The sequence below is a fragment of the Aethalodelphis obliquidens genome, unplaced genomic scaffold (assembly GCF_003676395.1).
Source record: "Aethalodelphis obliquidens isolate GAN/ISIS:26980383/991018 unplaced genomic scaffold, ASM367639v1 scaffold8, whole genome shotgun sequence".
Taxonomy (NCBI): domain Eukaryota; kingdom Metazoa; phylum Chordata; class Mammalia; order Artiodactyla; family Delphinidae; genus Aethalodelphis; species Aethalodelphis obliquidens.
Genome location: NW_020837952.1, coordinates 60,605,198 through 60,631,652, shown reverse-complemented (window position 1 = coordinate 60,631,652; position 26,455 = coordinate 60,605,198). Strand labels below are relative to the sequence as shown.

General features: G+C 47.5%; 2 protein-coding genes across 4 annotated transcripts in view; one reads left to right on the top strand and one right to left on the bottom strand.

The window, feature by feature from the left end:
• Nucleotides 1-12,372: 12,372 nt before the first annotated feature.
• On the bottom strand, nucleotides 12,373-23,019 carry RIBC2 (RIB43A domain with coiled-coils 2). The gene is made up of 7 exons (XM_027108265.1): nucleotides 22,718-23,019; nucleotides 21,836-21,917; nucleotides 18,732-19,076; nucleotides 17,582-17,700; nucleotides 16,080-16,307; nucleotides 13,703-13,869; nucleotides 12,373-12,555 (listed from the first exon to the last, which is right to left on the bottom strand). Exons 1-7 carry the CDS (start codon nucleotides 22,829-22,831, stop codon nucleotides 12,477-12,479), a joined length of 1,134 nt encoding a protein of 377 aa, XP_026964066.1. The 5' UTR covers nucleotides 22,832-23,019; the 3' UTR covers nucleotides 12,373-12,476.
• Nucleotides 23,020-23,119: 100 nt separating this feature from the next.
• The window catches only part of SMC1B (structural maintenance of chromosomes 1B), an 86,500-nt gene continuing 83,164 nt past the window's right edge, over nucleotides 23,120-26,455 (top strand). For all 3 annotated transcript variants that reach the window (XM_027107944.1, XM_027107943.1, XM_027107942.1), the window contains exon 1: nucleotides 23,120-23,282. In XM_027107944.1, coding sequence (XP_026963745.1) covers nucleotides 23,174-23,282 — 109 coding nt within the window. In that variant the 5' untranslated portion in view covers nucleotides 23,120-23,173. The remainder of the gene's footprint in view (nucleotides 23,283-26,455) is intronic.

Sequence of the window (26,455 nt, the reverse complement as noted above, 5' to 3'; positions counted from 1 at the left end):
AATCCCCTGGAGAACTGAGAAGCATACAGTTTGGAGCTCCATCCAAGTCACCATCAAAAATGCTGCATAGAACAAAGTAGCTCTCACAGCCATATTCTCGGTAGCATTTCTGTCTGCTTTTGTTGATCTTATCTGCGTACTGATTTGCTTGTTTATTTCCGTCCCCTCTTTAGCCTACACATCTTGGTAACGGCTGCAGCCCAGGGCCTAGCACTGTGCCTGGCATATTACAGGCTCTTGATACACAAGCATCAGATGAATGAACGTCTCTCCCCCTTACAGAATGTGACTTTGGATCTGCCAGAAGAGGCTTTTGGCATTAATCCGTGAGTTACCAGGGTTGGGATATGAGCATGAGGGTCGTGTTGTGCTGGCCTCTTGGCCCTATCACCCCCAGGAAGTGGATGTCACATTTCCACACCCAGGCCTCGCTGGTTAGGCTCTCTGACCCCTTGGGGCGCCTCTCAGGGACCACTGTAGGGACATGCTGCCTGGTACTCCCTGTGGCTCCCAGGAATGCTGGTCCTTGGACTTCCAGTGCCATCCCCCGGATCTCTAACAGAAGCGCCGCGGAGCTGAGCCGCGGATCTCTCTGTTATCAACTAAGCCACTATGATTAGGAAACACCGTGTGCCTGGACTGTCATTTTCCCCACACTGAGATTTTCCCCAGCAACTCCTCAATCATCACACAAACAAGACCCCAGTGGATTCACCCACTTGCTCTCTAGACGTGTCCTGAGTATGTCAGAACACTGGGTGGACCTGCTCAGGCTCAGGCTATGAAACTCACGCCCCACACATCATCAATCTCATTCAACAAATACATGTCATGTACCGTCCAAGGATCTGGGAACAGTAGCGAATAAAGTCAAGTCCCTGCCCTTTAGGAACGTACATTTTAGCGGCGGGGGGTCAATATACACATCAGGTGATATATGCCATGGAGAAAAATAAAGCAGGAGAGGAGGGAGGCGCCATGGAGGAGGGGTGTTGCCCTTTTACTTAGGGGGCAGGAAAGGGCCTCACTGAGAAGGTAACTCTTGAGATGAGTCCCTAAGGAAGTGATACAGTTGGCCACAGGGATACTCCGAGAAAGAGGATTTTAAACTGAGGGAATAGCCGGTGCAAAGGCCCTGAGGCAGGAGTGTAATTGGCATGCTCAGTGGAGAGCAGGGAAGTGAGGACGGTGGAGCAGAGTGAACAAGGGGGCGGGGGCGTGCGCAGGAGAGGAGGTGGGAGAGACCGCAGACAACAGGGTCAGATGGGGCTCAGAGACAACTGGCTCCACTCTGAGTGAGCTGGGAGCCACGGGAGGGTTTGAGTGAAAGGACAGACAGACAGTCTGACTTGCATTCTCACTTGGTTTCTGGGGCTATTGTGTTGAGAAGGAATGTGCAGACAAGGGGAGAAGCAGGGGTACCAGTGAGGAGATAAGGGCTTGGACAAGGGGTTAGCCATGAAGGTGGTAAGAAGCAGTCAGATTGTTCATATATTTTGAAGTCCAGCCAACAGGATTTGCTGACAGCATTGGACGTGGGATGTGAGAAAGAGAAAATCCAGGGATGAATCCATCCTTTTTGGCCTGAGCAGTTGGAAGAATAGGATTGCCATTGACTGAACTGAAAAAGAGTGTGAAGGAACAAGTTTGGGATAGAGCTGCTTGGACACATTCATTCTGACCGTCTGTTAGACATCCAGTTGAAGCTATCAAGTCGGCGTTTGATGCTGAGCCTGGGATTCAGGGCCAAGGTCGGGCTAGAGAGATACGTTGGCAAGCTGTCCCCCATCTCCAGTTTCTGGGGTTCTGCTAATCATACTTCCGGGCACTCTGTCGGGGGTTCAGCCTGTGGGACTTGGGGGTCAATGCCTGGCTCCACGTGTAACTGGCTCCAGGACCTTGGGAAAGTCAGTCCCATTCTCTGAGTCTCAGTTCCTCAACTGGGAAATAAAACTAGCAATAATACACTAGTTTCATGAAGGTTTTAATCACCGAATATAGGCTGTGCCAGTGTTGTGCTGACCTCACAGAGCAGCAGCCATGGATGCCGTTATATTTTGCTGGGCGTGTTTATTGTTGTTGCAAACCCACTGCCCTCTGGGCCTCTGGTTAACTCTGAGCCATGTCCCCCTGGCCACAGTGATGGGGACCAGAGATGGGGCCTTGACCTCCGCACTGCTGATTTGAAAGGATGTCCTGGTCTAATCAGACTCCCTGGGCATGAATTTGAGTTGGGGATGAGAAAATTGGGGCCATCAGTGGTGGGTCTGGAGCCGAAAGGCCATTCTGGGTCACTTCCCATGTGAGCAAGCCAAGGACAGAGTGACCTTGAGTGAGAGACTTCGTGGTGGCTGGTTGGATCCTGCTGTCATCCCTGGGAGGCCCAGATGGCCGTCAGGCCTGTGCTCAGCCTCCTTGAATTCCCACTGGACATCCAGCCAACAAAGGCATATCTGTTGAGCCCAGGAGCCTCAATGGGAACCTTACGGGGTGATGAGTTCACGGCTCAGCCTGCTGTGGAGGAGATGGGCCCGGCTGCTTCTTTCTCCAATGGGCTCTGGAATGTTCTGTCCCCAACAATCGTGGACGATGGGGTTGAAGTCTCTTTGGGCGCTGTTAAAACAAGTGTGTTTTGAAAGCTTTCTAGAACTTCTGGTAAAAAGCAAAGAGCCGTGAAATCACAGGCATTCCATTTTCCCACATCTCTATCCATGTCCACATTCTGGGGCCATAACCAGCACTGGGAATTGGCCACAGAGGCACTGGATTCATCCCTCGCTTGGCAAAAGGAAAGAAGGAAGGCAGGGACTGCGCTGGTGGCGCAGTGGTTAAGAATCCGCCTGCCAGTGCAGGGGACACAGGGGTTCCAGCCCTGGTCCGGGAAGATCCCACATGCCGCGGAGCAACTAAGCCCGTGCACCACAGCTACTGAGCCTGCGCTCTAGGGCCCGCGAGCCACAACTACTGAGCCCACTTGCCACATGTACTGAAGCCCGCGCACCTAGAGCCTGTGCTCCGCAACAAGAGAAGCCACCGCAATGAGAAGCCCGCGCACCGCAACGAAGACCCAACGCAGCCAAAAATAAATAAATAAATATATTTTTTAAAAAAAGAAGGAAAAGAAGGAAGGCAGACCTAACAGCCACAGGATGGGCAAAACCAGCTTGGCCGGCCCTGGGCAGAGGGGTGGCTAGTTTCCAAGATGGGGCAGCGTGAACCTGGGGGCAACGGCGGGGCCTCTGCGTGGTTGTGGAAAGCGCAGAGGGAGGCCCCACCCTGCAAGTGCTTCCTCCGTGTAGCTCCGTCTTGCTCTCACTAGGCTCCTTCCAAATCCTTTCATCAATGTCTTAACGTCATGTGGACACATCGCACACGATCAGGAAGACGCCTCGTTTGGAAAATGTACCCGAGGCGCCAGCTCCATACTCCCCACCACCCCGCCCCGCCATGTACCTGCCTGTGACCAGGAGAGAAGCATGGGGACCAGTCACCGCCTCAGTGCGCCGATGCTGTAAAGTGGCTGTCGCAGCCCGTTACACCCACAGCCTCCAGAGCAGCCCCGTCTACCTGCCTGGAGAGACCAGAGGCACACGGGGAAACGAGGCGGCCGGGGGTCGGGGCCCTGCGGAGGGCTGGCGCATGCGAGGCAGAAACGCCACCTGCTGGTGGACTTCAGCATGGGCAGCTGGCAGCCAGCTCGTTTCCCACTGTCTGGTAGCAGGTGTGTTAAGGCCCCTGCTTTTGCTGTCTGGCTGGGGGCTGGGGTGAAGTGGGGTCTTGGTGCTTTTTTCTTTACATTTCCATCATTCAAAAAAAAATTGCCTCGTGCCCTTTGCAGCCAACGCCCCCCCCCCTGACCTAGGCAAACACAGAATACTTCTGCGCACTGTAGAACTTCACATATAGACAATTGTATTTGTGTACTTTTTGGGGCCTGCTACAATGTTTCTGACTACAGTTCTGATTCATCCATTTTGTTGGGTATATTAGTAATTTGTTTCTTTTAATCGGTGAGTGGTATGGGTGTCACATTTGTTTATCTGATCACCTGGCGATAGACATTTTTGTTGATTCCAGTTTGGGGTTATTATGAATAAAGATGCTACGGACACTCCTGTAAACGTCTTCTTGTGGACATATGTTTTCATTTCTCTTGGAATAGTTGGTCATAGGGTAAATGTATGGTTACTTTGTTAGATGTTAACTATATGGTTAAATGTAGAGTTAAATGTTAGCTTTAAATGTTTATGGTTCATTTTGTGAAAACTGCCTCTTTTCCACCAATAATGGATTAAAGTTCTAGTTGCTCTGTATCATGGTCATCATTTGGTATGGTTGTTTGTTTTTTTTTAACTTTAGCCATTCTAGTGCCTATGTAATGGTATCTCATGGGCTTTTGAAACACTGAGATATAATTCACATACCATAATATTCACCCTTTAAAAATGTACAACTCAGCGGGTTTTAATATATTCAGAGTTGTGGAACCTTCACCACTATTTAGCTTCATAACATTTTCATCACTCCAAAACCCTTTAGTTCCTGGCAGAACACTAATCTACTTTCTGTCTCTATGGATTTGTGTATTCTGGAAAGTTCATACAGATGGAATGACAAAATGTGGTCCTTTGTGTCTGGATCCTTTCACTTAGCGTACTGTTTTCAAGGTTCATCCGCATTGTGGCGTTTCACAGGACTTTATTCCTCTTTATGGACAAATATTCTGTTGTATGTATACACACACACATTTTGTTTATTCATTTCGTTGTCAATGGACATTTGGGTTGTTTTCAGTTTTTGGTTATTGTGAATAAGGCTGCTCTGAGCATTCATGTACAAGGATTTTTTGGTGTTTTTTTTTTGTTTTTTCTGGCTGCACCGTGCAGCATGCAGAATCTTAGTTCCCGGACCAGGGACTGAACCCTCAACCCCTGCATCGGGAGCACAAGGTCTTAACCACTGGACTGCCAGGGAGGTCCCATGTACAAGTTTTTGTATGGGCATGTTTCTACTTCTCTTGGGCATATACCTAGGAGTGGAAAAAAAAAAAAAAAAGAGTGAGCATACGGGTGTGAATTCTCAAAGACCACCATCATCATCACTATCACCATCATCACCAACCATCATCACCAGCATCACCATCATCATCACCAGCAACGCCACCATCATCACCACCATTACCATCATCTTATCACCATCATCGTCATCACCACCGTCATCACTATCACTGTCTCAGCCACAGGGAAGACTCACTGGTCTCTAGCAATCTCTCTATCCCTAAGAGTGTAGCCACCTTCCAAGTTTTCAGATTAACGCTGAGGTCTCAATGTTGAGGCTCACCCTTTACGAGGGTCTCTCATCTTCCTCCTGATTATTAGTCCCCTTATTATTAGTCCCCAAACTCTGGGTTTCTGTTATCAGTCTTTGCCACCAGGGCAGCCCCAGCTTCTTTTTTTCGTTACCGTTCACTGTTCTGGTTTCAGTCCACTGTTCCTTCTTGTGCGTGTGTAACTTTTTCATGGTTTCATTTACCCTCTTGTGAGCTCAGCAATGCATATAAAATGCTGGTTGTAACTTGTTTAGGATCTAGCTGAATTGTAGTGGACGGACTTTTTAGGATATTTAATCTGCCGTACACATCACTCCTCTGGAAGCAGAAATCTGTGAAGAATGGGGACGATAATCCTGACCTCTGAGGATTGTTGCAAGGAACCAAGATCTGTAAAAGGAAGGTACTTAGCATAGTGCTTGTCACAGATGCAGCCTGCCTGCAGTAGCCATTCTGAAGTGGGAGGTAGACCAAAGCACTAAATACAACATGACGCACTGTTTACTCTTCAACAAAGACAAAAGTTAGGCCAGGTGCCCGGGACAAAAGCACCACCTCCGTCTGTGGGGTTTGTGTGCTTGAGCTGGGCCTCTCTGTGGCTAGATGGCCTGAGCACTAAAGCAGGAGTCAGCATGACCCGGGTTTGGATCCCTGCTCTTCTCTTCTCATGCTGTGACATTATTGATCTCTCTAAACCTCAGTCTCCTTAACTGTGAATCAAAGTAATAGACAACTGCCTATCTCACAAGTTGGTTGCAAGGATCCAATGACATTATGTCAGTGACACTTGTCTACAATGCAGCATGTAGATGTCAGAGGTTATTAGGCAGGTAGAACTGGAGAGAGGGAGGTGACGTCTTGAGGCTACGGAGCTCTGTGTCCATGAAATGGGGCTGGCTGGTAGTGTTACCAAGTCCAAGCTCATACTGGCTTGATGGGCCAATATATTGAGAGACAAGTTGTTGGGACAGGGAGTAGCAACTTTGTTTGAAAAGCCAGCGTATTGAGAAGACGGTGGACTCATGTCCCAAAGACCCATCTTGCCTGAGTTAGAATTCAGGCTCCTTTTATACGAAAAGGGGAGTGGGGTAAAGTCAAGCATTTCCTGGTTCCCATCAGCCTCCGGAGAGGAGGTGTTCATTTCTTCCTCCCTGCAGTCATTCACAGGTGGCCCCGCTCTGGAGGTTTCCTGTGAGCTAAACAGAGGTATTTTAGCTTAACGCTCATTACCTGGGAGGCAGGGTTCCCAGAGATGGGCCACCATGTATAATTTAAGCTTATAGGCAACATCCCTTTAGTGATGAACTTGTAATAGAACACAAAGATTCTTCCCCATTACAGTAGCAAGGGTGGTAGGGAACACTAAGGGTAGGGAGACTGATGGTGATTCAGCTTATCTGGGTTTGAAACCAGCTCCCCCCATTACTAGCTGTTTGACCTCCAGCAAGTTGATGACTTCTCTGCTCTTCAGCTTCCTCATGTGTAAAACCAGGATAAACAGCGATCATGCGGTTGTCGAGACGAGCTGATATTCCATGTAACACACTTCACTGAGTTCCTGCCTGGCACATAGTAGGTGTTGGATTAGCAGGAACCGTTCCTATAATGGGGGATATTTGGAAGCCAAAGGAGTGTGGCGTAAGCATAACTGGGCTGTCAAAGATTATGGAGGAACGTTTTACACTCTAATTATGTGAAATGTGTAAAATTGGATACGTGTGCTGCAATTTGCATATTTGGAAAACAGACAAAAGCAAGAGAAAAACACTCAGCAGGGGCAGGAAGATTCGCCAAAAGTTTTAAAAATAATTGCGTCAAATGATTTCGTACCAGTCCCTTATGCTGAGGATATATGCTTTTCCCGTAGAAGATGCTTATTAAAAACTCTGGAGTGAGAATCTTGGAAGACCAGATGATACGAAAGGGCCAAGTTCTGCATGAAATGGTGTGGGCAAGAACCAATTAAAATTTTATCTTCATTTGGACCACAGTTACTAGAGGGTACAAACTGCTGGACAAGTTATACACAGGAAGTCTGAACAGGTAAGGAGGCACTGACAAATAAAAAACGTTTCCAAATTATTCCTTTAGTCAATCTACCCTTTAGCAAAGTCAGAAGCGCTGACCCTTGAGCAGTGACTAGTAATAGTAACATAATTTTGCTAGGTTTTCCTAAAGGAGGGCAGTCCAAAGAAAATAGGCAGGGAAAGATACTAGTAAAAACATTGAGAAGCAAAACGAAGTTTCTGATGTGTGCAAAGATACACGCTATTGAACACACACACTGTGTTGTGTGCAATTTCTGTTTATATTACTTCATCAGTAAAGATGTTCTATTGGTGAAACAATGACCCAGGATTTAAATATTCGTATTTGCCATTAAGATACTATGCAGCGTCCAGGGTCTTGATTCTACAAAGGCTCTTGGTTGTACAACACCATCTACAAACAGATACTAGGACAAAGGAGGAACAGGGCAGTGGGCCCTAGAGAGGAATAAAGGTGCACAGCTCACTTCTACAGTATGCAATCGTGAAACGCTGCGTGTGCCTTTTCTCTGTTGGGCCATCTGTAAAGTAGGGATAAGAGGACAGACAAAGGAATTCGGTTCTAGGATTATACCCCTTAGTCTGCAAATGAATTCAGTCTCCACATACTCAACTAGAACAGACTGGCAAGGCCAGGAGTAACACAGAGGCTACAAAGGAGAATCCTTGAAGTACTTAGCATAGGGCTAATCCTTCCTTTTTCAGTTTTTCCCTCCATCATTCTGAACACTAGAACTTGAACTCAGAATAGAGATAAAGAACAAAGCGCAAGTGACTTTTTTCCCCTTCCTAGCTATTTTATGTCGTCTTCTATTTTTTTTTTAATTCTGATGTCGTTTATTGGCACAAAAATTACCAGATACAACATGGTGTCTAGACAAGGCTGCACCGTATATTTCGTGCATTTAGTTTAATATTTCTTTTGCTCCTAATTCCCAACATGTACTAGACCTTCCCCCTCTGTGTCAGCACCTCCGTGACAGCATTTCTGTATTCCATAGCTTCTTCTTTTTTTATAAATTAGACTTTAGTTTTTAGAGTCTAATTTCTTATAAATTAGACTTTATGTTTTAGGTTTACAGAAAAATTGAGTGGAAAGTTCAGAGACTTCCCATATACCTACTTCCCCCCCCCCCCCCCTTCCCCTGTTACTAACACCTAGCTTTGGTGAAGCACATTTGTGTAAATTAATGAGTCAATAGTGATACATCATTATCAACTCAAGTCCATAGTTAGGGTTTGCGCTTTGTGTCATACGTTCTATGGGTTTAGACAAATGTATAATGACCCGTATCCACCATCGTAGCGTCATACAGAATAGTTTTGCTGCCCTAAAAATCCTCTGTGCTGCCTTTATTTACCGCCCCCACCCCACCCCCCACCCCAAATCCCTGGCATACATTGATCTTTTTACTGTCTTCCCAGCTTTGCCTTTTTCAGAACGTCATAAAGTTGGAATCATACAGTCTGCAGGCTTCTCAGATTGGCTTCTATCACTCAGTGATATGCATTTACGGTTCCTCCGTGTCTTTTCATGGCTTGATAGTTCACTCCTTTTGAGCAAAGAATACTATTCCACTGTATGGCTGGACTGCTGTTTGTTTATCCATTCCTCTGCTGAAGGACATCTTGGCTGTTTCCAAGTTTTGGCAAGTATGAATAAAGCCGCTGTAAATATTCATGTGCAGGGTTTTGTGTGGACATAGGTTTTCAACTTATTTGGATAAAGTCAAATGACTTTTGAATCCTCTTATTTTAACTTTTCTGTGCTGTTTTGTTTTAGATGTGTCTTTTGTAAGCATCATATAACGGGAATTTTAATATTTTTAATTTTTTAATAGATTTTTTAAGTTCAGAGTGATTTTATTAGATCAAATATTCTTTTTTTTAAACATCTTTATTGGAGTATAATTGCTTTACAATGGTGTGTTAGTTTCTTTTTTATAACAAAGTGAATCAGCTATATGTATACATATATCCCCATGTCCCCTCCCTCTTGTGTCTCCCTCCCACCCTCCCTATCCCACCTCTCTAGGTGGTTACAAAGCACTGAGGTGATCTCCCTGTGCTATGCAGCTGCTTCCCACTAGCTACCTATTTTATCTATAGTGTATATATGTCCATGCCACTCTCTCACTTCGTCTCAGTTTGCCCTTCCCCCTCTCTGATAACTGGAATTTTTAAAAGCCAGTTTGTGCAGAGATAGACAACGAAGCAAATATTAGCAAAATATTAATTGTAGAATCTAGGTGGTAGGTGTGTGAGTGTATTGCATAATGATTTCAATTTTTCTGTATGTGTGACATTTTTCATAATAAATGTTCGGGGAAAAAGTGAAAAACCAAGAAACAAAACAAAACCCTCTGGGGTGTGTGTGTCTGTAAAATCGTAATGGGGCCATTCAGAGGAGCCATGGAGAGGGTCCCACACCGGGAACCTGGCTCTGCCTTCCAGGTGGAGGCAAGTTACTCAACCTCCCTTCTTTTGTCTTCTCTCGGCAGGACGGCAATCACAACATCCAGGGGTGCACGGGTGTTGCAACAACCTACCCAACACTGGGCCTGGGATGCGGTAGTTGAATTAATCCCTGGGGTTCATTCATTTTCCTGCCTGAGAACCACGGGGAATGTGTTGTGCTGCTGGTCACCAGCAGAGGGCGCACTTAAAGCAAGCAAATGTCCGGGTTTCGCGCCTCGCCTTCCTTTCGGAATATTTTTTATAATGATGCGAAATTCAGCTCTACTCAATGCTCTGGGGTGACCTAAATGGGAAGGAAATCCAAAGAAGAGGGTATATATGTATACGTAGCTGATTCACTTTGCTGTGCAGCAGAAGCACAACATCGTGAAGCAACTATACTCCAATAAAAATTAATTTAAAAAAAAAGATGCGAAATTCAGAGTCAAAGCAAGCCTCCCCACTTTGGGCCTGTGATTCCAGGCATATAACTGGTATTACTGACGACTGCAGGGTCCTTCTAGCGCCATCGCCCTCCTAGCCTGTGCCCAGCAGCCCGGTGTATGATTCCACCTCCCACTCCTGTGCAAGGACCTACTTCCATAAATGGGTCTCCCACTAGACTGTGAGAGATCCTAGCCCAGGGCCTGGCACAGCGTCCAGGATTTGAAGAGCACTCGATGTGCACTGAATGAACTGACATCACCTCCCATCACTCATTTTATCTCCCTGCCCAACTGCAGGAAGATTAACAATCTACACAGGGTGTCGCTCATCCAGGGCCCTCCCTGAAGCGTGGCTTGTTCAGCCTGGGCAACAACATTCTCAATGGGATTATCCTGGGAAGCAAGCGGGCAGGTGCCCCTCTGCATTTCCCCCATTAAGGGTTGAATTGTGCCCTTCCACCCCCCCAGAAGGTATATTGGATTCCTAACTTCCCGTACCTCAGAATGTGATCTTATAAATAAGGTCATTGTAGATATAGTTTAGGTAAAGTCATTAAGCTGAACCCTAATCAAATATGGCTAGTGTCCTTATGAACAGGGAAAATTGGGACGCAGACACACAGGGGATGAGAATGCCATGTGAAGGTGAAGGCATAGATGTGGGTGATGGAACACCAAAGGTCATCAGCAAACCTCCAGAAGCTGGGAGACAGGCCAGGAACAGGTTCTCCTGCAAGGCCCTCAGAAGGAACCAGCCCTGTCGACACCTTGGTCTCGGATTCTGGCCTCCAGAGCTGGGAGGAACTGTACCTTTTTTGTTTAAGCTCCCCAACGTGTGGTACTTTGTTGTGATAGTTTCCAGGAAACTATACACCCTCAACATGCTTCTCTAAAGGATGTTCAGCTCCAACTGATCCACCTGGGAACACCCTGCCAATGCTCAGGCTCTGGTTAAACACCAGCCAGTGAAGGGTTTCCAGCTGGGGAGAAAGAGGCGCTGTGTTTAGAAGAGGGATGTGGGCTAAGCAGCTAGCACTGGCGTATCCAGCTCCACCTTGGCTAATGATGAAGTGCCACCGAGAGCTGCCACTTGTCACTGGCCAGACGCATATGGTCCTGCAAGAAGCCTACACGGAGAAGGTAGAGGTAACTGGTCGGGACCCAGTCATCTGGGCCTGGGAGCTAGTGACCCCGTTACTGCTGGACAGACTCTCCCCCTCCCCCCGTGTAAGTTGCCTCCCTTCACCTCCCTACGGGCAAATTCCAAAGCACGGTTCAAGACTCTGCAGACTGCTAGCCGTCCCCAACTCTGTGCTCTTCCATCTTTTATACCATTGCGGAATTATTGCCTGTCACGTGGTTAGCCAGCAAGGCTCCCCAGCCTCCACCGCAGCGAGGCATGGTCACATGACTAAATTCTGGCCAATAGGGTGTGAGCAGAGGTGAAATGTACACTTCCGGATGCACGGCCTTGCTGCTGTGCTACGTTCACCCACCCCTTTTCTTCCCGTTTTCTCCTGCCTGCTGGCCTGAATGTGATAGGTTGGTGGGAGCTGGAACAGCGTTCCGGGACCGCAGGATGCTAGATGGCAGAGCAATGAGGGAGCACTGCTCAGCTGGGGCTCTGACGAGAGGAGGAAATAAACCTGTGCCTTTTTGACCACTCGTGTTTTGGGTCGTGTTACCGGGAGCCAGGAGAGAGAAGTGGTTGAGAGCCAGACACCCTGGGTTCAACCCCAGGTCCACCACCTCCCGTCAGCGTGACCTTGGGCAAGTCACTTAACGTGTCTATAGCTCAGGCTTTTCACCTGGAGAATGCGAGTAATAAAAATACCCACCCCGGGCTGCTGTGAGAACCAAATTTGTTAATTCCACGTGAAGCGGTTAAAATGATGCCCGTGAGTATTGGCGATTGCACCAGCTGAACCTAGCGTCTAATACGCAGGCTTTCTTCCCTGTATCTACAGCACCAGAGCTGCTCTAGAAATAGTCTGAGCTGAGTTGAACGGACACTAATGCTCCTCATAGAAATACAGGAAGGGGTTTAATCAAGTTTTGTGTACGGTGGAAAAATTAAGTTCAACAGTACTTATGGACCAAAGAGCGCCTTTTTTTTTTTTTTTAACACATGGGACTCTTCAAGGTTACTGCCCTTTATAGGTAAACGATTCAGAGGGAAAGAAGGTGCCTTTTTCATTATCGACTTCTTGTATTAAATTGTGCGAAATAATCTTCTGTGAGATGATTTGTACAGATTTCCTTCATATATTTTTTCCTGATAATAAAACAAGGAGAAAAAGAAATCAGCAAATGCCTGACTTCCTAAACATTCTACTGTTTAACTGGTGTGTTAACCCCAGGATACAGAGTGCGTTCCAGCCCTACGAGCTAAAGGGGGAGGAAGGGGGCATTGCATCACTGCTGATTAGTTTAGCGACCTGCGCACGTGAAATGTGGGGATATCTTAGAATTCCATGATTGTTAAGACATTTGCTCATCCCATTTGATTTCTGTGAGATTCTCTCTTAATTCTCCTTATTTAGGCCCCCAATGATGGACCCACCGATAAACAGACATTGGAAAAAATACTGGTGGATCCCCTCCGAGTTCAAGCCAGAGCTTGATGAATAGACAGATAAATAAGTAAATAAATAATGGGTTGGGGTTTTTTTAGTGACAAATTCACCTACTGATCTGCATTTGACATCTTCTGTAGCTGGAACTCTGAACTACCCCTGGGGCCTTTCTGAAATGAAGAAGAGGCTCCAGACTTGTGCCCAGGAGCCCCTTCCTCTCCCCGGAGAGCCCTCCCTGCAGTGGGCAGCTGGCACTGTCCTCCCCCACGTCTGAGCCAAGCAGCCTCCTCCTGGAAGCCCACCCGGTGCCCTCCCCTGGGACTCCTGGTGGCCTCCGTGTACTCCATCACCAGCTCCCATGTCCGAGCCTGCTGGGGTCCGCCAGTGCCCAGGTGAGGACCGTCCAAGGAGGGGTGTTTACAGGTTGAGGGCACAAAGGAATCTCAATCCCTGGTCTGCGCGGGGACCAATGGTTTCCTCGCACTTAATTTCTGGCTTCTTAGCTCTGAGTCCTTCTTCCCCTTCTCTTTACCAGGAGGCTATGCTATAGCCCCAACCACTGCTGCTACAGGGCCTCTGGTGAAATACACCCCAAGGGTCCTGAGCCCTTGGGTGGGAAGGATTCAAGGAGGGTGAGCCAGGGGTCCAGGAAAGGACGGTGCCTACTCTACGGGCCCTGCACGGCCAGCGCCTACCCCCGCCTTGCCCGAGCCTGATTCCCTCGATGATGCCCCCAATTCCCACCTGCCCCCCTTGACCCTAACCTGATCCCAGCCCCCTCTGCCTGCCCTCCCCACCCGTACCCCCATCTCCCCGCTCCCGCCCAGGCCCCCGCCTGGCACTGACTGCGAAAGCTGCTCCTTGGCCAGGCTGAGGTTGTTGCAGTCCAGGGCTCTGCGCAGGTCACGCCGTTGGCACTGCCGCTGTCGCTCAAGCAGCAAGGCGGTGCGAGCCCGCTGGACCCTCTGCCGGTCCCAATCCATGTCTCGCTGGCGCTCTTCTTCCTGGAGCCTCTGGAGAGAGGAGAGGTGACTCACCACCGCCTGTCCCCAGCACAAGAGCCCCAAGGGGATTGTCTCGAGGAGCTGGCCTTTCATTTTACAGATGGAGAAACTGAGGCCCAGAAGGGGGCAGGTAGGTGAGCAACGTCATGCCGGAAATCAGAGGAGACCCCCCCCCCCCACCTGTCATCATGCTGGTGGCCCAGCTGATTCCCCCTCTTGGGAGGCCTTGGCTGGTCCTCTGAGCCTGAAGGGACAGCAGAGTCTCAGTTCCAACAGTGGTTCCCAGCCCAGGGCTCCATAAGCAGGGCCCACGGGTGTCAGGTCCTCTGCATCTGGGATGCTACCAGTGGGCAGTGGCACCACCTGGCTGGTCACTGGGGTCCTCTGGTCACTTCTAGAATGTGCTGATGCCACAGCCCCACCCCGGGACAATGGCTCAGGATCTTGGGGGTGAATTTCTCTGTGCTCTTTACAGTATCGTCTTGAAAGTATCGTCTGCACTTGCTGTCTCCTGGCCCTCCTGCCTGTTCTCTCTCCAGCCCATTAGACAGGCTGCCACCCCTCCACCAAAGAGGTGACTGCCCAGTGCTGGGTCCGGCATCCAGTCGGCAGCCCGCCAGTGGCGTTTGACCCAGGGGTTCCCACACTCCCTCTGAATTCACCACTGCTTGCATCCCTCCTACCTCTCTGGCTGCTCCCTTTCAGGCCGCTTTGCTCTTTATAAATGATGGGGGTGGGAGGGGAGGGTCCCTCTGTCTACGCTCACTCCCTTTGTGATCTCCAGGTTCGCTGCTTTAAATACTCTCAGTGCAGTGATGACTTCCTGTTTATGTCTCTAGCCCAGATCTCATTCTGAGCCCCAGACTCTACATCCAGCTGCCTGCTGGACTTTACTTGGAAGTTGTGTCAGAAAATATAACTTGTCCACCAGTAGCCATTTTTCCTTCTTTCTTAATAAAAGAATCACCAGCACTTCACTGCCTGGAATAAATACTACATTTCTTCTTTATAGTTTGGGGCAACCTAGTGACTGAGTTGTCCGACGAAATGTCTTGTGAAACTTCTAGGAAGTGTCCTTAGCGTTCTTACCCCTTCCTTCTTCCTGCCAGCTGGAATATGCATATGATGACTGGAGCTCAAGCAGCCATCTTGCACTAAGAGGTGGGAACCAGGTGATGAGGATGGCAGAACTTTAGTCAATGGTCGTGGAGCTGCCATACCAGCCCTGGGCTGTTTTCTTAAGGATTTAGTCTACATGCAAGAGATAAAGTTCTATTTTCTTTAAGATGGTGTTATTTGGGATTTTCAGCTGAATCCTAGCAGACATAGATATCTAAAGAACATTGCACACAACATATCCAAAATTGTGCTTGTGATTTCCATTCTCCCATGAACTTCCCTCCTGGACTTGTTCCTACCACCATCTTCCCATCTCTGTAAGTGCCAACTCCTTCCTTCTCGTTGCTCAGGCCAGGATGCCTGGAGTAATCCTTAACTCCTCTGTCTCTCATATGCCATGCCAAACCCTTCAGCCAATTCTGTTGGCTCTAACTTCCAAATACATCCAGAATCCGACCACTTCTCAGCACCACTGCTGCCAGCGCCCTGGCCTCAGCCAGCACCATCTCTGACCTCGACCATCAGCCTCCCCAGTGATCTCTCTCCTTCCTGCCTTATCCCCCTAAGTCCACCTTCAACACAGCGGCGGGAGGGATCAACTGTGAGATCCTGTCTCTCCTCTGCTCAGAACCCGCCAGAGCTCCCCATTTCGGTCACAAAAAAGGCAAAGTCTTCCCCAGTGACCTGCCAGGCCCTCAACCCTCCGCCTCTTGGACCTCATCCCACCCTCTCCCCTCCCTCCACTCCAGCCACCAGATGCCTCCTTCTGTGAACACGTCAAGACGGCCCTTCCTCAAGGCCTTTGCCCTTGCTCTTCACCCCGCCTGATCGTCCTTTCCGCAGACACGTGCAAGGCTCCCTCTGCACCTTCAGCCCTTTGTTCCAGAGCCATTGGTCCCCTGATGACCCTCCTCACGCCCAGCAATCTCAGCCCCTTCCCCAGCCTCCTGCCCTCCCTAGCACTTGTCCTCCTCTCACTAGAACACAGACTCCTTGAGGGCAGCTTCTAGGGCCGAGCGTGACAGTAGCTATAACTAGATGCTTGAGGAAGGTGGCAGGGAGCACAGGGCCCCATCTGAGGGCTTGCGGGGGACAGGCACCAGCTTCTCCTGGACTTGCTGTTTCTGAACCAGGCGGATGTGCTCCAGCTGCTCCCGGCTCATGCCCTTCCAGCGGTTGGGGACCACGCGATGGGGCCCGAAGGAGCTGGCTGCCTGCTGGGGGTTTTCCGAGAGCAGGTCCCCACGCAGCAGGTTGGAGATCTCGGCCAGGTTGTCCTCTTGGTCCTGTTTTTTCTGTTGGATTTTCTTTTCTGCTGACTCCAAGGCCTGCTCAGGGCAAGATATTAAGGGAGATGCTCTGAGTGACCCCGGTGGGACTGAGGCACAGGCTGACAAGTCTCACTTGGGGCCCTTGAAGGAAGAATGTGCTCAAGGGCACCGGGGATGGGGGCGCTTGTCAGGCATGGATGTGGGGAGGCCCTCAGACCCCCAGCTGCCTGGGAGATGCTGGGTGAGTGGACTGGGCTCAGGGGACCACTACCTGTTGGTCGTGTGCATAACTGCTGCACGTCTTTGTCTGCAGTGATTTGCCAAAGCAGGGAGCTGCCTCCCCCTGTTAGGCTGCCATCTCCCCTGGGCTTGGCCTCACCCACCCCAGGACAGGGCTGTGTACCCCTCCGTGTGGTCCTGGTCACCCTTGGATGGCGGCAGGCCACAAAGAACAGCCAACCAAGTGATGCACAGCAGTGGTGATTTCTAAAAGGTGCTCCCACTGCCCGCAACCTCAGCCCCAGGGACAAATAAATTCCTGGCCAAATCCCTATTCACATGAGGATGATGGGTGGAGGGAACGGGCCCTGGCTGTGTGACCTGGAGCAAGTCACCTCCCCTCTCTGGGCTGCAGTTATTTCTCCGTAAAGTCAAGAGACGGATTAAGAGACATTTGTCAGTGTTACCAGTTCTCTTTAGTAATGAATGGACAGGGCACTTTTTGAGGTGCCCACACACAGCAGGTGCTCACAAGGAGGCCAGCTGAACTACGTTACGTAAGCCCACGCCTTGCAGCTGGACAGGCTGGGATTTGAATACTGGACTTGCGGTCTTTGGAAGTCCAGTATTTGAATCTGCCAAAGCAGCTCAGATTAGTACTTAGGCATCCCAAAGAAAGTCAGTTCCCCACTCTGAGCCCGTTTCTTTATCGATTAAATTGGGTTAATCACGCCCCTCTGAAAGGGTTGTTGAACACAGTGACTAATAAGAGCAGCCGATTGTTGCAGGGATTAAAAAGAATTGCTGGGCTTCCCTGGTGGCGCAGTGGTTGAGAGTCCGCCTGCCGATGCAGGGGACACGGGTTCGTGCCCTGGTCCGGGAAGATCCCACATGCCGCGGAGCGGCTGGGCCCGTGAGCCATGGCCGCTGAGCCTGCGCGTCCGGAGCCTGTGCTCCGCAACGGGAGAGGCCACAACAGTGAGAGGCCCGCGTACCACAAAAAAAAAAAAAAAAAAAGAATTGCTATCATTGATGAGTCAAGGAGGCTGGGGCACGCCGGGGAGGTGGCTGTGTGTTTGTCTTCCCCTCCAGACAGAGCCTGGGGTATACACCTGGTTCTTGTTGAATTCTTTCACAGCTGTACAAACCGCCCTTCTGGTGGTGCTTTCCAGATTCTGTAAATGCTTGGCTGTTTCGTCAAACTGCAGCCTTGTCTTCAGGTAGAGATCCTCTGGAAGGAAGCAAAACGCAATCAAACCTTGCGTGCCTGCCCGGAGATCCTTCCGAGATGTGCAGAGCACCCTGCGGAGTAACTGTTTCTCATCACGGCCCCATCCAAAGAAAGGGGGTGTATCGGAAGGCTGTGGGAGATTGACATGAGTCAATTCAAGTAAAGCTCTTAGATGGGTGCCTGGCGGTGTTAGCAATCACCACTGTGGCCTGGTAATGTCTGCTGTGGATTGGTAATGTCTGCTGTGGATTGGTAATGTCTGCCGTGGAACCAGGGGAGAGGGGTTTAGAGGGCAGCATCGCAGGAGGTAAGGTCAGACTTGTTGGCCCTTGAAATAAATTTGGTTTTTATTGAGTAAAATGAGAAGGTATTGGTTTTGAGCAAAGGATCCAGCTTAACTTTTAATGGGATCATTCTGGCTGCTGGGTTGAGAAAAGACTATAGAGAGACTAGGGCAGAAGCAGGGAGACCAGTTAGAGGTTATTGCAGTGATCCAGTTGGGAGATGCTGACTGCTTAGTCCAGAGTGGTAGTGGAGGACATGGTGAAGGTGGTTGGAATTTGGGATGACTTGCTGCTGGACTGCGTGTGGCATTTGAGGGAAAGGAAGGAGTCAAGATGACTTGGGTTTGGGCCTGGGCAACTAGAGGAACAGAGCTCCCATTGATGGAGGTGGACGGTCAGGTTCAGGGGATGATCAGAGTTTCTTACTGGACACGAACTGATATAGGCTGGACCTATGTCTTGCCCACACACTGAGGGCCGGGAGCGATGCTGAGTTACCCTGAACTCCAGCATCCCACTGGGGCCCGGACAGAGCACAAGCTCAGAAGGTGTTTCCTGCGTGATGAGCACGTGGCTGAAGATGCTTAAATCCTGGAACCCGGGTTCTCATGTTTCTTTCTTTGGCCACGTGGCCAAAGTAACATATTAGTGAGACTTAAAAGACAAAATGAAACAAGAAAAAAAAAGGGGGGGGATTGTTTTGTTGAAGAAAGTATTGAGACCCATTTGTCTTTTTTGTTCCATTACCTGCGCATTTTTGGTTGGCGCGGGCCATCTTCCATTCCCTTTGCTGTTGCAAGGACCATTCCCTGTTTTGTTCCTCTTGGAATTTCTTCCTCTGATAGAAGTTTAAATCCTCTCCCATGAATTTCTGCATTCCTGATACTGTATTCCGAGCATCATTATCTGACTGCCGGGCTGGAAGATCTTTCTTAAGGGCTAGGGGGTCGGAGAGGTCAAATTCACGGCGAGTTTCTGGCTTCTGAAAGCTCTGTTGGAAATCATTGATAGCTTTACAGAGATTTTTCCTATCTCTCCTTTCCCGGTCTTCTGATATGCATGCGATCTTGTCATTTTGCCTCATTTCAGCAGCTAGAAGAGATACAGCTTACGATTCAGAGGAAAGACATAAATTTGAATCTGAGGCAGGAGATAGATGGGTCCCAAGCTAGGCCTTTACAGCTGGCCTCCCGTGTACATTTCATGGAGCAGGAAAAAGTGGGCTTTGGGCCAGACACTAACAACTAGTCTCCTGTTTGCATTAGGACATAGATGGGCTCCAGGTTAGACATTTAAAATCAGCCTCCTGTTTGCTCTCCGAAATGGAAGTAACAACAGAAACGAGGTAAATAGCCAGGCTTTGTCTCCTGAGGACGCCCGAAGATAACAGTCAGTGGCAGGAACAGAGAGGGGCTAACCCTTGTTTGGGTAAAGGATCAAAAGGTCACATATTTCCCATCCTTGGGGCAAGGGAGACATTGCACATGTGCAGAAAGGCTCCTTGGGGGTCAAAAAAGGAGGGGGCACCACTCCATAACAGGTGATGCTAAGGCCGTCCCATAGGCCTCTGGGCTGAAATACCATCTTGCAAAAAAATTTGCGCACGCATGTTGGGGAGGGTCCTAGGGCAGGTCACGTGTGGAAAAAGAAGCCAGATGATTGGCCAAAGGTAAACAGACCCGGAAGAACTGCCCTATATGAATGACGTCACCACCTCTTTACTGGGCCTCTCCTCATTAGGGGGGACACCCACACCCTTTCTCTCCCCGTGTGCATCTCTGCCCTGCTTCTGTCTTAACTAAGCAAACTGTTTCTCTGTATGCTCTCCCACTTGTTGTGCTGTGTCTCTAATAATAAACTTTGTAACTGTTTTTACAGTTTTTGCCTCCGTGAGAAATGCATTTTTCACTGGGGGCAAGAGCTAGGGGGTGTGGTGACTAGGATTCCTGCTTTTCATCCAAGCTCCCCAGGTTCAATTCCAGGGCAGGGAATTAAGATCTTGCTTCACGCCACCACTCACTGCTGCCTCTCCAAGATCAAATCCACTTAAAAAGTGATTTTTAGTGATTCTAAAAGTAATCCAACCTTCCAAAAACTTAACACAACCATTAAAGGATTAGTATTCTGAATATTTAAAAAGCACCTACAAATCAACTTAAAAAAAAAACCAATAAACAGCCTAACCAAAAAGGGGGCCAAGGAGAGGAAAAGGCAAATCAATATAAAGAAACCTGAATGATCAATAAACTTGTGAAAAGATCATCAACCTTACAAGATGGGAAACATCCAATGAATTGGAGGTAATAGCAGGTATTAGTAAGGATGTGGGGAAACAAAGATTTCTCGTTTACTGCTTGTGGGAGTGTAACTTGGTACACTTTTATAACTTTGGAAAGCAATTTGCCAACATCCTGTAAAACTGAAAACATACATATACTATGACCTATCAATTCCATTTCTAGGTACACCAGGGACATGAACATTGGGACATAATGCAGGACAGTCATTAAAAAACTGGAAAAAATCTAAATCAGCCACCAGTAGAGGAATAAAGAAATTGTGGTTAAAATTCATACGACAAAATATCATAAAGCAATTAAAATGAATATTCTGTATGTAGATCACCTATAAATTCCAAAAATAGACTGTTGAATTTTTTAAATGTTGCAAAAGGATACATTCAATATAACATCATTTATGTAAAATTTTAAAACACACAAATTTTACATTGTCATGGATGTACATACCTAAATAGTACAAGTACAGAAACATGCATGGGAATGATCACACCTCTGAGAAGGGAAGAAGAGGAAAATGGTAAGGTGGGGGAGAGCTTTAGCTATGTCTGTATAACATTTAATTTTCAAAAAGCATGCTTAAGATATCTAAATCCAGTTTGGCAAAATGTTCATATCTTGTCTGGTGGTGGGTATGTATATGTCTGTCACGTCATTTTTGTACGTTTGAATTACTTTTTTAAACAAAAAATTTATTGAAGTATAGTTGACTTACAATGTTGTGTTAGCCTCTGCTATATAGCAAAGTGATTAGTTATACATACATATATTCTTTTTCATATTCTTTTCCATTATGGTTTATCACAGGTTTGAATTACTTTAAGCTAGAATTTTAAAAGGTAAAAGGTTTAGAAAATATGAAACAGTATAAAGAAGAAAATCAATTTCACTCATCATGCCATCACTCCAACTTTACCACTGCTGGCATTTTGGTATATTTCCTTTCTGTCTTTTTCTAAGCATATTTTTATGTATTTTAAAACATATATATTTATATATGTATTTAAACTTAATTGATAACCCACTGTATATACAATTTTGTACCCTGCTTTTTTCTATTTAAAAAATCTTTACAGTGCTTTAAAAGAAATTGCTAGACATGATGGGGGAAAAGGAATACTATTTGAGTATTTGATCTAAGAGCCGGAATACTATTATTTGAACCATATCTGGTTCTGAGTCAGCTCGGGGGTATGAGCTCAGAAGTGTGTGTTGTCTACTGTAAACAGCTGTCCCCGGTAGAAGGTCTTGAACTTTTTGGCAGAAAATGTGTGTGTTTAAAGTTTTTCATACCCAGTTTTTTAAGAAAACAGAGAAAAACATACATTTATCCTCACAATATATTTCCTACAGCTCACATAGAATTCAATAGCTGTTTTTCTTTTAAGTGAGGAAGCATCAGTGCATTAAGCTAATTGAGCACAAGAAATTGTGAAGTTTTAAAAAGAGGAAGAGCATGAAAATTGCAAGTTTTTACATATGTGAGGAAATGTGAACTGGGGTCGAAAGGCACACAGCCCTGAACCGCTAGATGGCCATTCAGGGAATGCTCACCAAAGGCTTCCTGTCTAGCTTTTTCAGTTGCTTCTTTTATCTTCTGGTCACAAACCTGAACATCCCAGGCTTCTGTGTCTCCCTGGGAAAGGAAAACAAAGGGAATTAGAGCCAGATAATTTGATTCAGTTGATAACAATCCTACTGTAAGTCAAATCTTGTCATACCCGGATGCTTTTGCTTATAGCTGGTTCTTCAGCCTGTCTTAAATTTCCCTAGAGCTTCCTTCTCCCCTTCTCAGTCAATAGATCCTCATCCTCAGAACACTGTTTAGGCATCACCTCCTCTGGGGAGTCCTCTCTGATTTCCTCTCCCAGCCCCAGTTGGTGCTCCCTGGCAGCCTTTGCTCGCCTCCTTCACAGCACTGACTCCACTGCATTATAATGTGACCATTTTAATGCCTGCCTCCTCCACTCTGGGCTATGAACTCTGCAAGGTCAAGTATTCCCTTGCTCCTCATCTCCTGGGCCCAGCTCAGGCTTGCCACAAAATAGGAACTCCACTGGCATTTGTCAAATGAACGGACTGGAGGGAATTCCTGGCAATGTAGAAAATCCGGCTCAGAGAGAGGAGAATCACGTTCCAGTCTTTGGCCGTTAACTCCAGGCAAGCTCTCTCCCCGCTGCAGGACTCAATTTGCCTGTCTGACAAGGGACAGGGAGCATTATTTGGTCTGTTAAGGTCTCCTCCATCCTCAGCAAAGTTAATACATGGAACAAATCTTCCCGGCAAAGCCTGGAGCCGTCTGCAGCTGTGCCTGGATCAAAAGTTTCATTCCAAGGGTTCATCACCTCTTGTTTCCCGCCGCCCGCCTCGCTCGCCCCCAGCCGCTCCTCCACATTCCCTCCCGGCCCCTTTCCCTTCCGGGCCGGAGGGTCTCACCCCGATGATCCTGTTCCTGGCATTGAAGATCCGTTTCTGCCTGCGCAGCTCCTCATATCTCCTTTTGGCCAGGCCGAAGTTCTCCTCCAGGTCCTTGAGCTGCGCTACCTCCATGACTGTGAATCGCCAAGAAATTCTAAGAGGTTTTTAAAACATGCGAGATTAAAAGAAAAGACAACAAACATAAAACAAGCTCAAGCCAAGCGAGCCTGGCTCCCTAGAGGATTGGGCTGGTGGGATCTGAGCCTGCTTCAGAGGTTCTCAGTCCGGCCTTCTCCCACCGCGCCAGAGGCGAGGAGACCCAGTTTCCTCGGAAACAAAAACAACTCCGGTTGCTAAGAAACAGCGCAGGGCTCGCTCGTGTTCTCGTTTTCCTCTCGCGAGACGGCGCAAGGCCCTTCCCGCTCTTTTCTGGCCGGCGTGTGAGGACGCGGCAGAGGCGCGGAGGGCGCAGCCATGGGCCGTTTGGAGGTCCTGCTTGTGGAGAACTTTAAGTCGTGGCGGGGCCGCCAGGTCATAGGCCCCTTCAGGAGGTTCACCTGCATCATTGGCCCCAACGGCTCCGGTAACTTGGGACCTAGAACGTCCCCACCTGCCGCGGTCGTCCGGGCCTCTTCCCGCCTGAGGGGACGTGAGGGTGGCCTCGCGGCCTGGACTCGGGCTCGACCCTCGCTATCCACCCCGGGGACGGGGGATGGGGTGGGAGGCGACCCTCAGACTCCGCCCAGGGCGGGTTGGAGGTGGCAGGGAGTTGCTTGCCGTCCACCCTAGGTTGACACTAGCCCTCGGCCCCGGACCCCCGGCCCTCCGACAACACCCCCAGGGGCCAGACCCCCGCCCCACCCCCCACCCGAGAGGCTCCACCCTGGCCCCTCCCCCCCCACCCCCCCCCCCCCTTCCCCCCCCCCCCCCCCCCCCGTGGGCTTCTTCGGCCCTCAGCTTTGGTCACCTTTCCATCCCCTTCCCTTTCTCATCCAAAAAGATTAAGTGGGAGCGAGATCGGGAGGAAGTCATTGGTTCCGAGGAGCCCGAACAACCATTTGGATCCAGGGAAGCTTCGCAGGAATATTGTGGAAATGGCCGCGTTTGTTGAGCTTATTCCCGAGTTCCTGGCCCCGCTCTTTTTGTTTAATCCTCACAGATGGCTATGATCCCCATTTTACAGTGGAGAAAACTGAGGTTCAGAGGGGCCAGATGAGTTTCCAAGGTTGCCCAGTAAGGGGCAGAGTCTGAACTGGAGTTGCGGCCTGGCCAGGCCCCCTTTGGCTCCATGATGGGAAACTGGGGTAATGAGCAGGGCAGGTGGAGTAGGGCCTAAAAGGATCGTGACCTTGAGAGCCTTCTGAAACCTGGAGTCTCCCGTTTGGCTCTCTTAGCCCAGCTTTCCTTTCTTAGCCTCAGTAACTCAATTTATTTGACAGACATGAATAGGACACTTGAATGTGTGCTTTCCCCGCACACCAAATCTGGAATATAATTACTGTGAAACTATTGTGAAATTTCTGTCGCCTTACAAAAACAGCTGCTGTTGAAGGTTTTCTTTTGCACTTAGTATATGCGAAAGAATACCTGAGCTTAGATGCGTTCACGTATTTGAAGATTTCCTTGCCTCTTCTGTGTAATATATTTCCTCATTTTCATTTTATTCTGTTATCAGAAAACATTGAAAAAAATAATTACTGGAATCACTCCTGCACTGTTACCGTAACTAATCTTCTCCACTCTTTTATTGGGAAGTTGCTGAGCCCACCACCAGGGGATTTTCACCTTTTAACTGGTGATTATGTGAAGGGTTGCTCAGTTACATTTTGCAACTCCAAACAGTGCAATACTTGGAATGAGTATCTGTGCAGACTCGTGAACATCGTTTAGTCCACTTGAACTATATGCCCATTACCATTCAAGATCCTGTGAAAATGGTGCTTTGAACTTGTTTAACCTAGTGCCAAACGAGTTTCAAAATAATATTATTTCTTTTCCTGATTTAAAAATACTTTTTGTGATTAACAACATATCTTAACGTGATTGTGAAAATGCCTGTACAAATCCTCTTGCTCTCCCTAGATCCACATGCCCTGGAAGCTCAACTCCCCTCTAGAGAATCACTGGTATCCTAGAGACTATGCATAGAACCGGGTAAAGCCATTGTGGATCATTTCAGCAGTGTCTTCAATACCATCTGTCCACAACAGAAATTTCTGGTTTACTTATTTTTCAATTTTGCCTAAAGTGTTAACATTCTTTTTGCTATATGAAGGCCCAAACTCAATATAGTACTTACCCATGACCGATTGAATGGATGATATTCTATTTGTGTTCATTTGAGCACTTGTTGGTAGATCATCATTTTTAAAAATCTTACAGAATTACTGGCACATTCAGATAGAATTTGTTAAACCAATTGATAATTTCCCATCATGCTCATTTCCTGTTATACTTTAATTTAGTTAGTCATACTTTTTGTAATAATTTTCTATTGTCACTGCCTGCCAAAACTTGACATGTTCTCATTTGTTTGTTTTTATCTATTTATTTTTTAATTTTTTTACTTTTTCAATTTTTTGGCCATGCCACATGGCACGTGGGATCTCAGTTTCCCAACCAGGGATCGAACCCACACCCCCTGCATTGGAAGCATGGAGCCTTAACCACTGGACCACCAGGGAAGTCCCTTGTTTGTTTTCAATAAAATCTAATTTGGGGCTTTTTATAGGTAGCAGAAATTTTTCATTTTAAATTTTAACATTCGTGTTTTCCACTCAGATGCAGCAAATAAATGGTTGTTGCCTATATATAATGTTAGGAGCAAAAGAAGGTGTGTAGATTAAGACAGCTCCTGCTCTGAAGGTATAGGGAGTATAAGAAAATGACACATTAATTGAAATAGAAAGCCAGGTAACACTGTTTATGAAACTTTAAACAAGAAAAATACAACATCTGATTTGGGGAGTTTTGAGCAGGAAGAGGTGAAGATTAGGAAAGGTTTTCTAGAGGAGTTGGCATTTGACCTGGGCTGAAAGCATAAAGAGTATTTTTCCAGGGGTTTGTGAAAGTCTATTTGTGGGGCAGGTAATAGTCCAAATTGGCCAGAATATAGTGCATATTTAGGGAAGTTGTGGGATATAATGGAATTTTGTTGGATAAGTTCTTGCTAGAGTGAAGAGTTTATATTTAACTTTCTGGAAAAAGAAGTTAGACTTTGAAGGATTTTTATCAGTGAACTACCACAAGGGTGCCTGAGTCTATCTAAGGCCATCCTCTCCACTTGTGCTTTGGATCCTGTCCCCTCCTCAGTTCTTTGCTTTTGTAATTATTATCTTTCTCTCTTGAATTGTATCTTTCTCCCTTATTGGATAATTTTCATTGGCATAAATACATACATGCCTTATGAACACTCTCAGGACATCGAGGATCAGTTGATGTGTGAAAAGCAAGTATAGTACAATGTTAATTATAGAATTTAGTGGTGAATATATGGATTTTTACTATGAAATTCTTTCAACTTTCTTGTATGTTTGAAAATTTTATGATGAAATGCTTGGGGGGAAATCCCTTGAACCTCACTGTCTCCTTAGGCTATTGCCCCATTTTTTTTTTTTTATCAGTACAGCAAAACTCTCTGAAACCATTGTCTGTAGTTCCATTCTCTTCTCAGCCGCCTTGATTCAGTTCTCAGCCTCAAAGTCTACTGAAATGACACTTATCTAGGTCACTGTTGAGCTATATCTTATAAAAGTC

Coding starts and splice junctions, on each gene's coding strand:
- RIBC2 (XM_027108265.1), bottom strand. CDS start 22,831: ATGGAGGTAGCGCAGCTCAAGGACCTGGAGGAGAACTTCGGCCTGGCC. Junction 19,077..21,835: donor AGCTAGACAGGAAGCCTTTG/GTGAGCATTCCC, acceptor TATCTCTTCTAG/CTGCTGAAATGAGGCAAAAT. Junction 16,308..17,581: donor AAGAATTCAACAAGAACCAG/GTGTATACCCCA, acceptor TGCCCTGAGCAG/GCCTTGGAGTCAGCAGAAAA.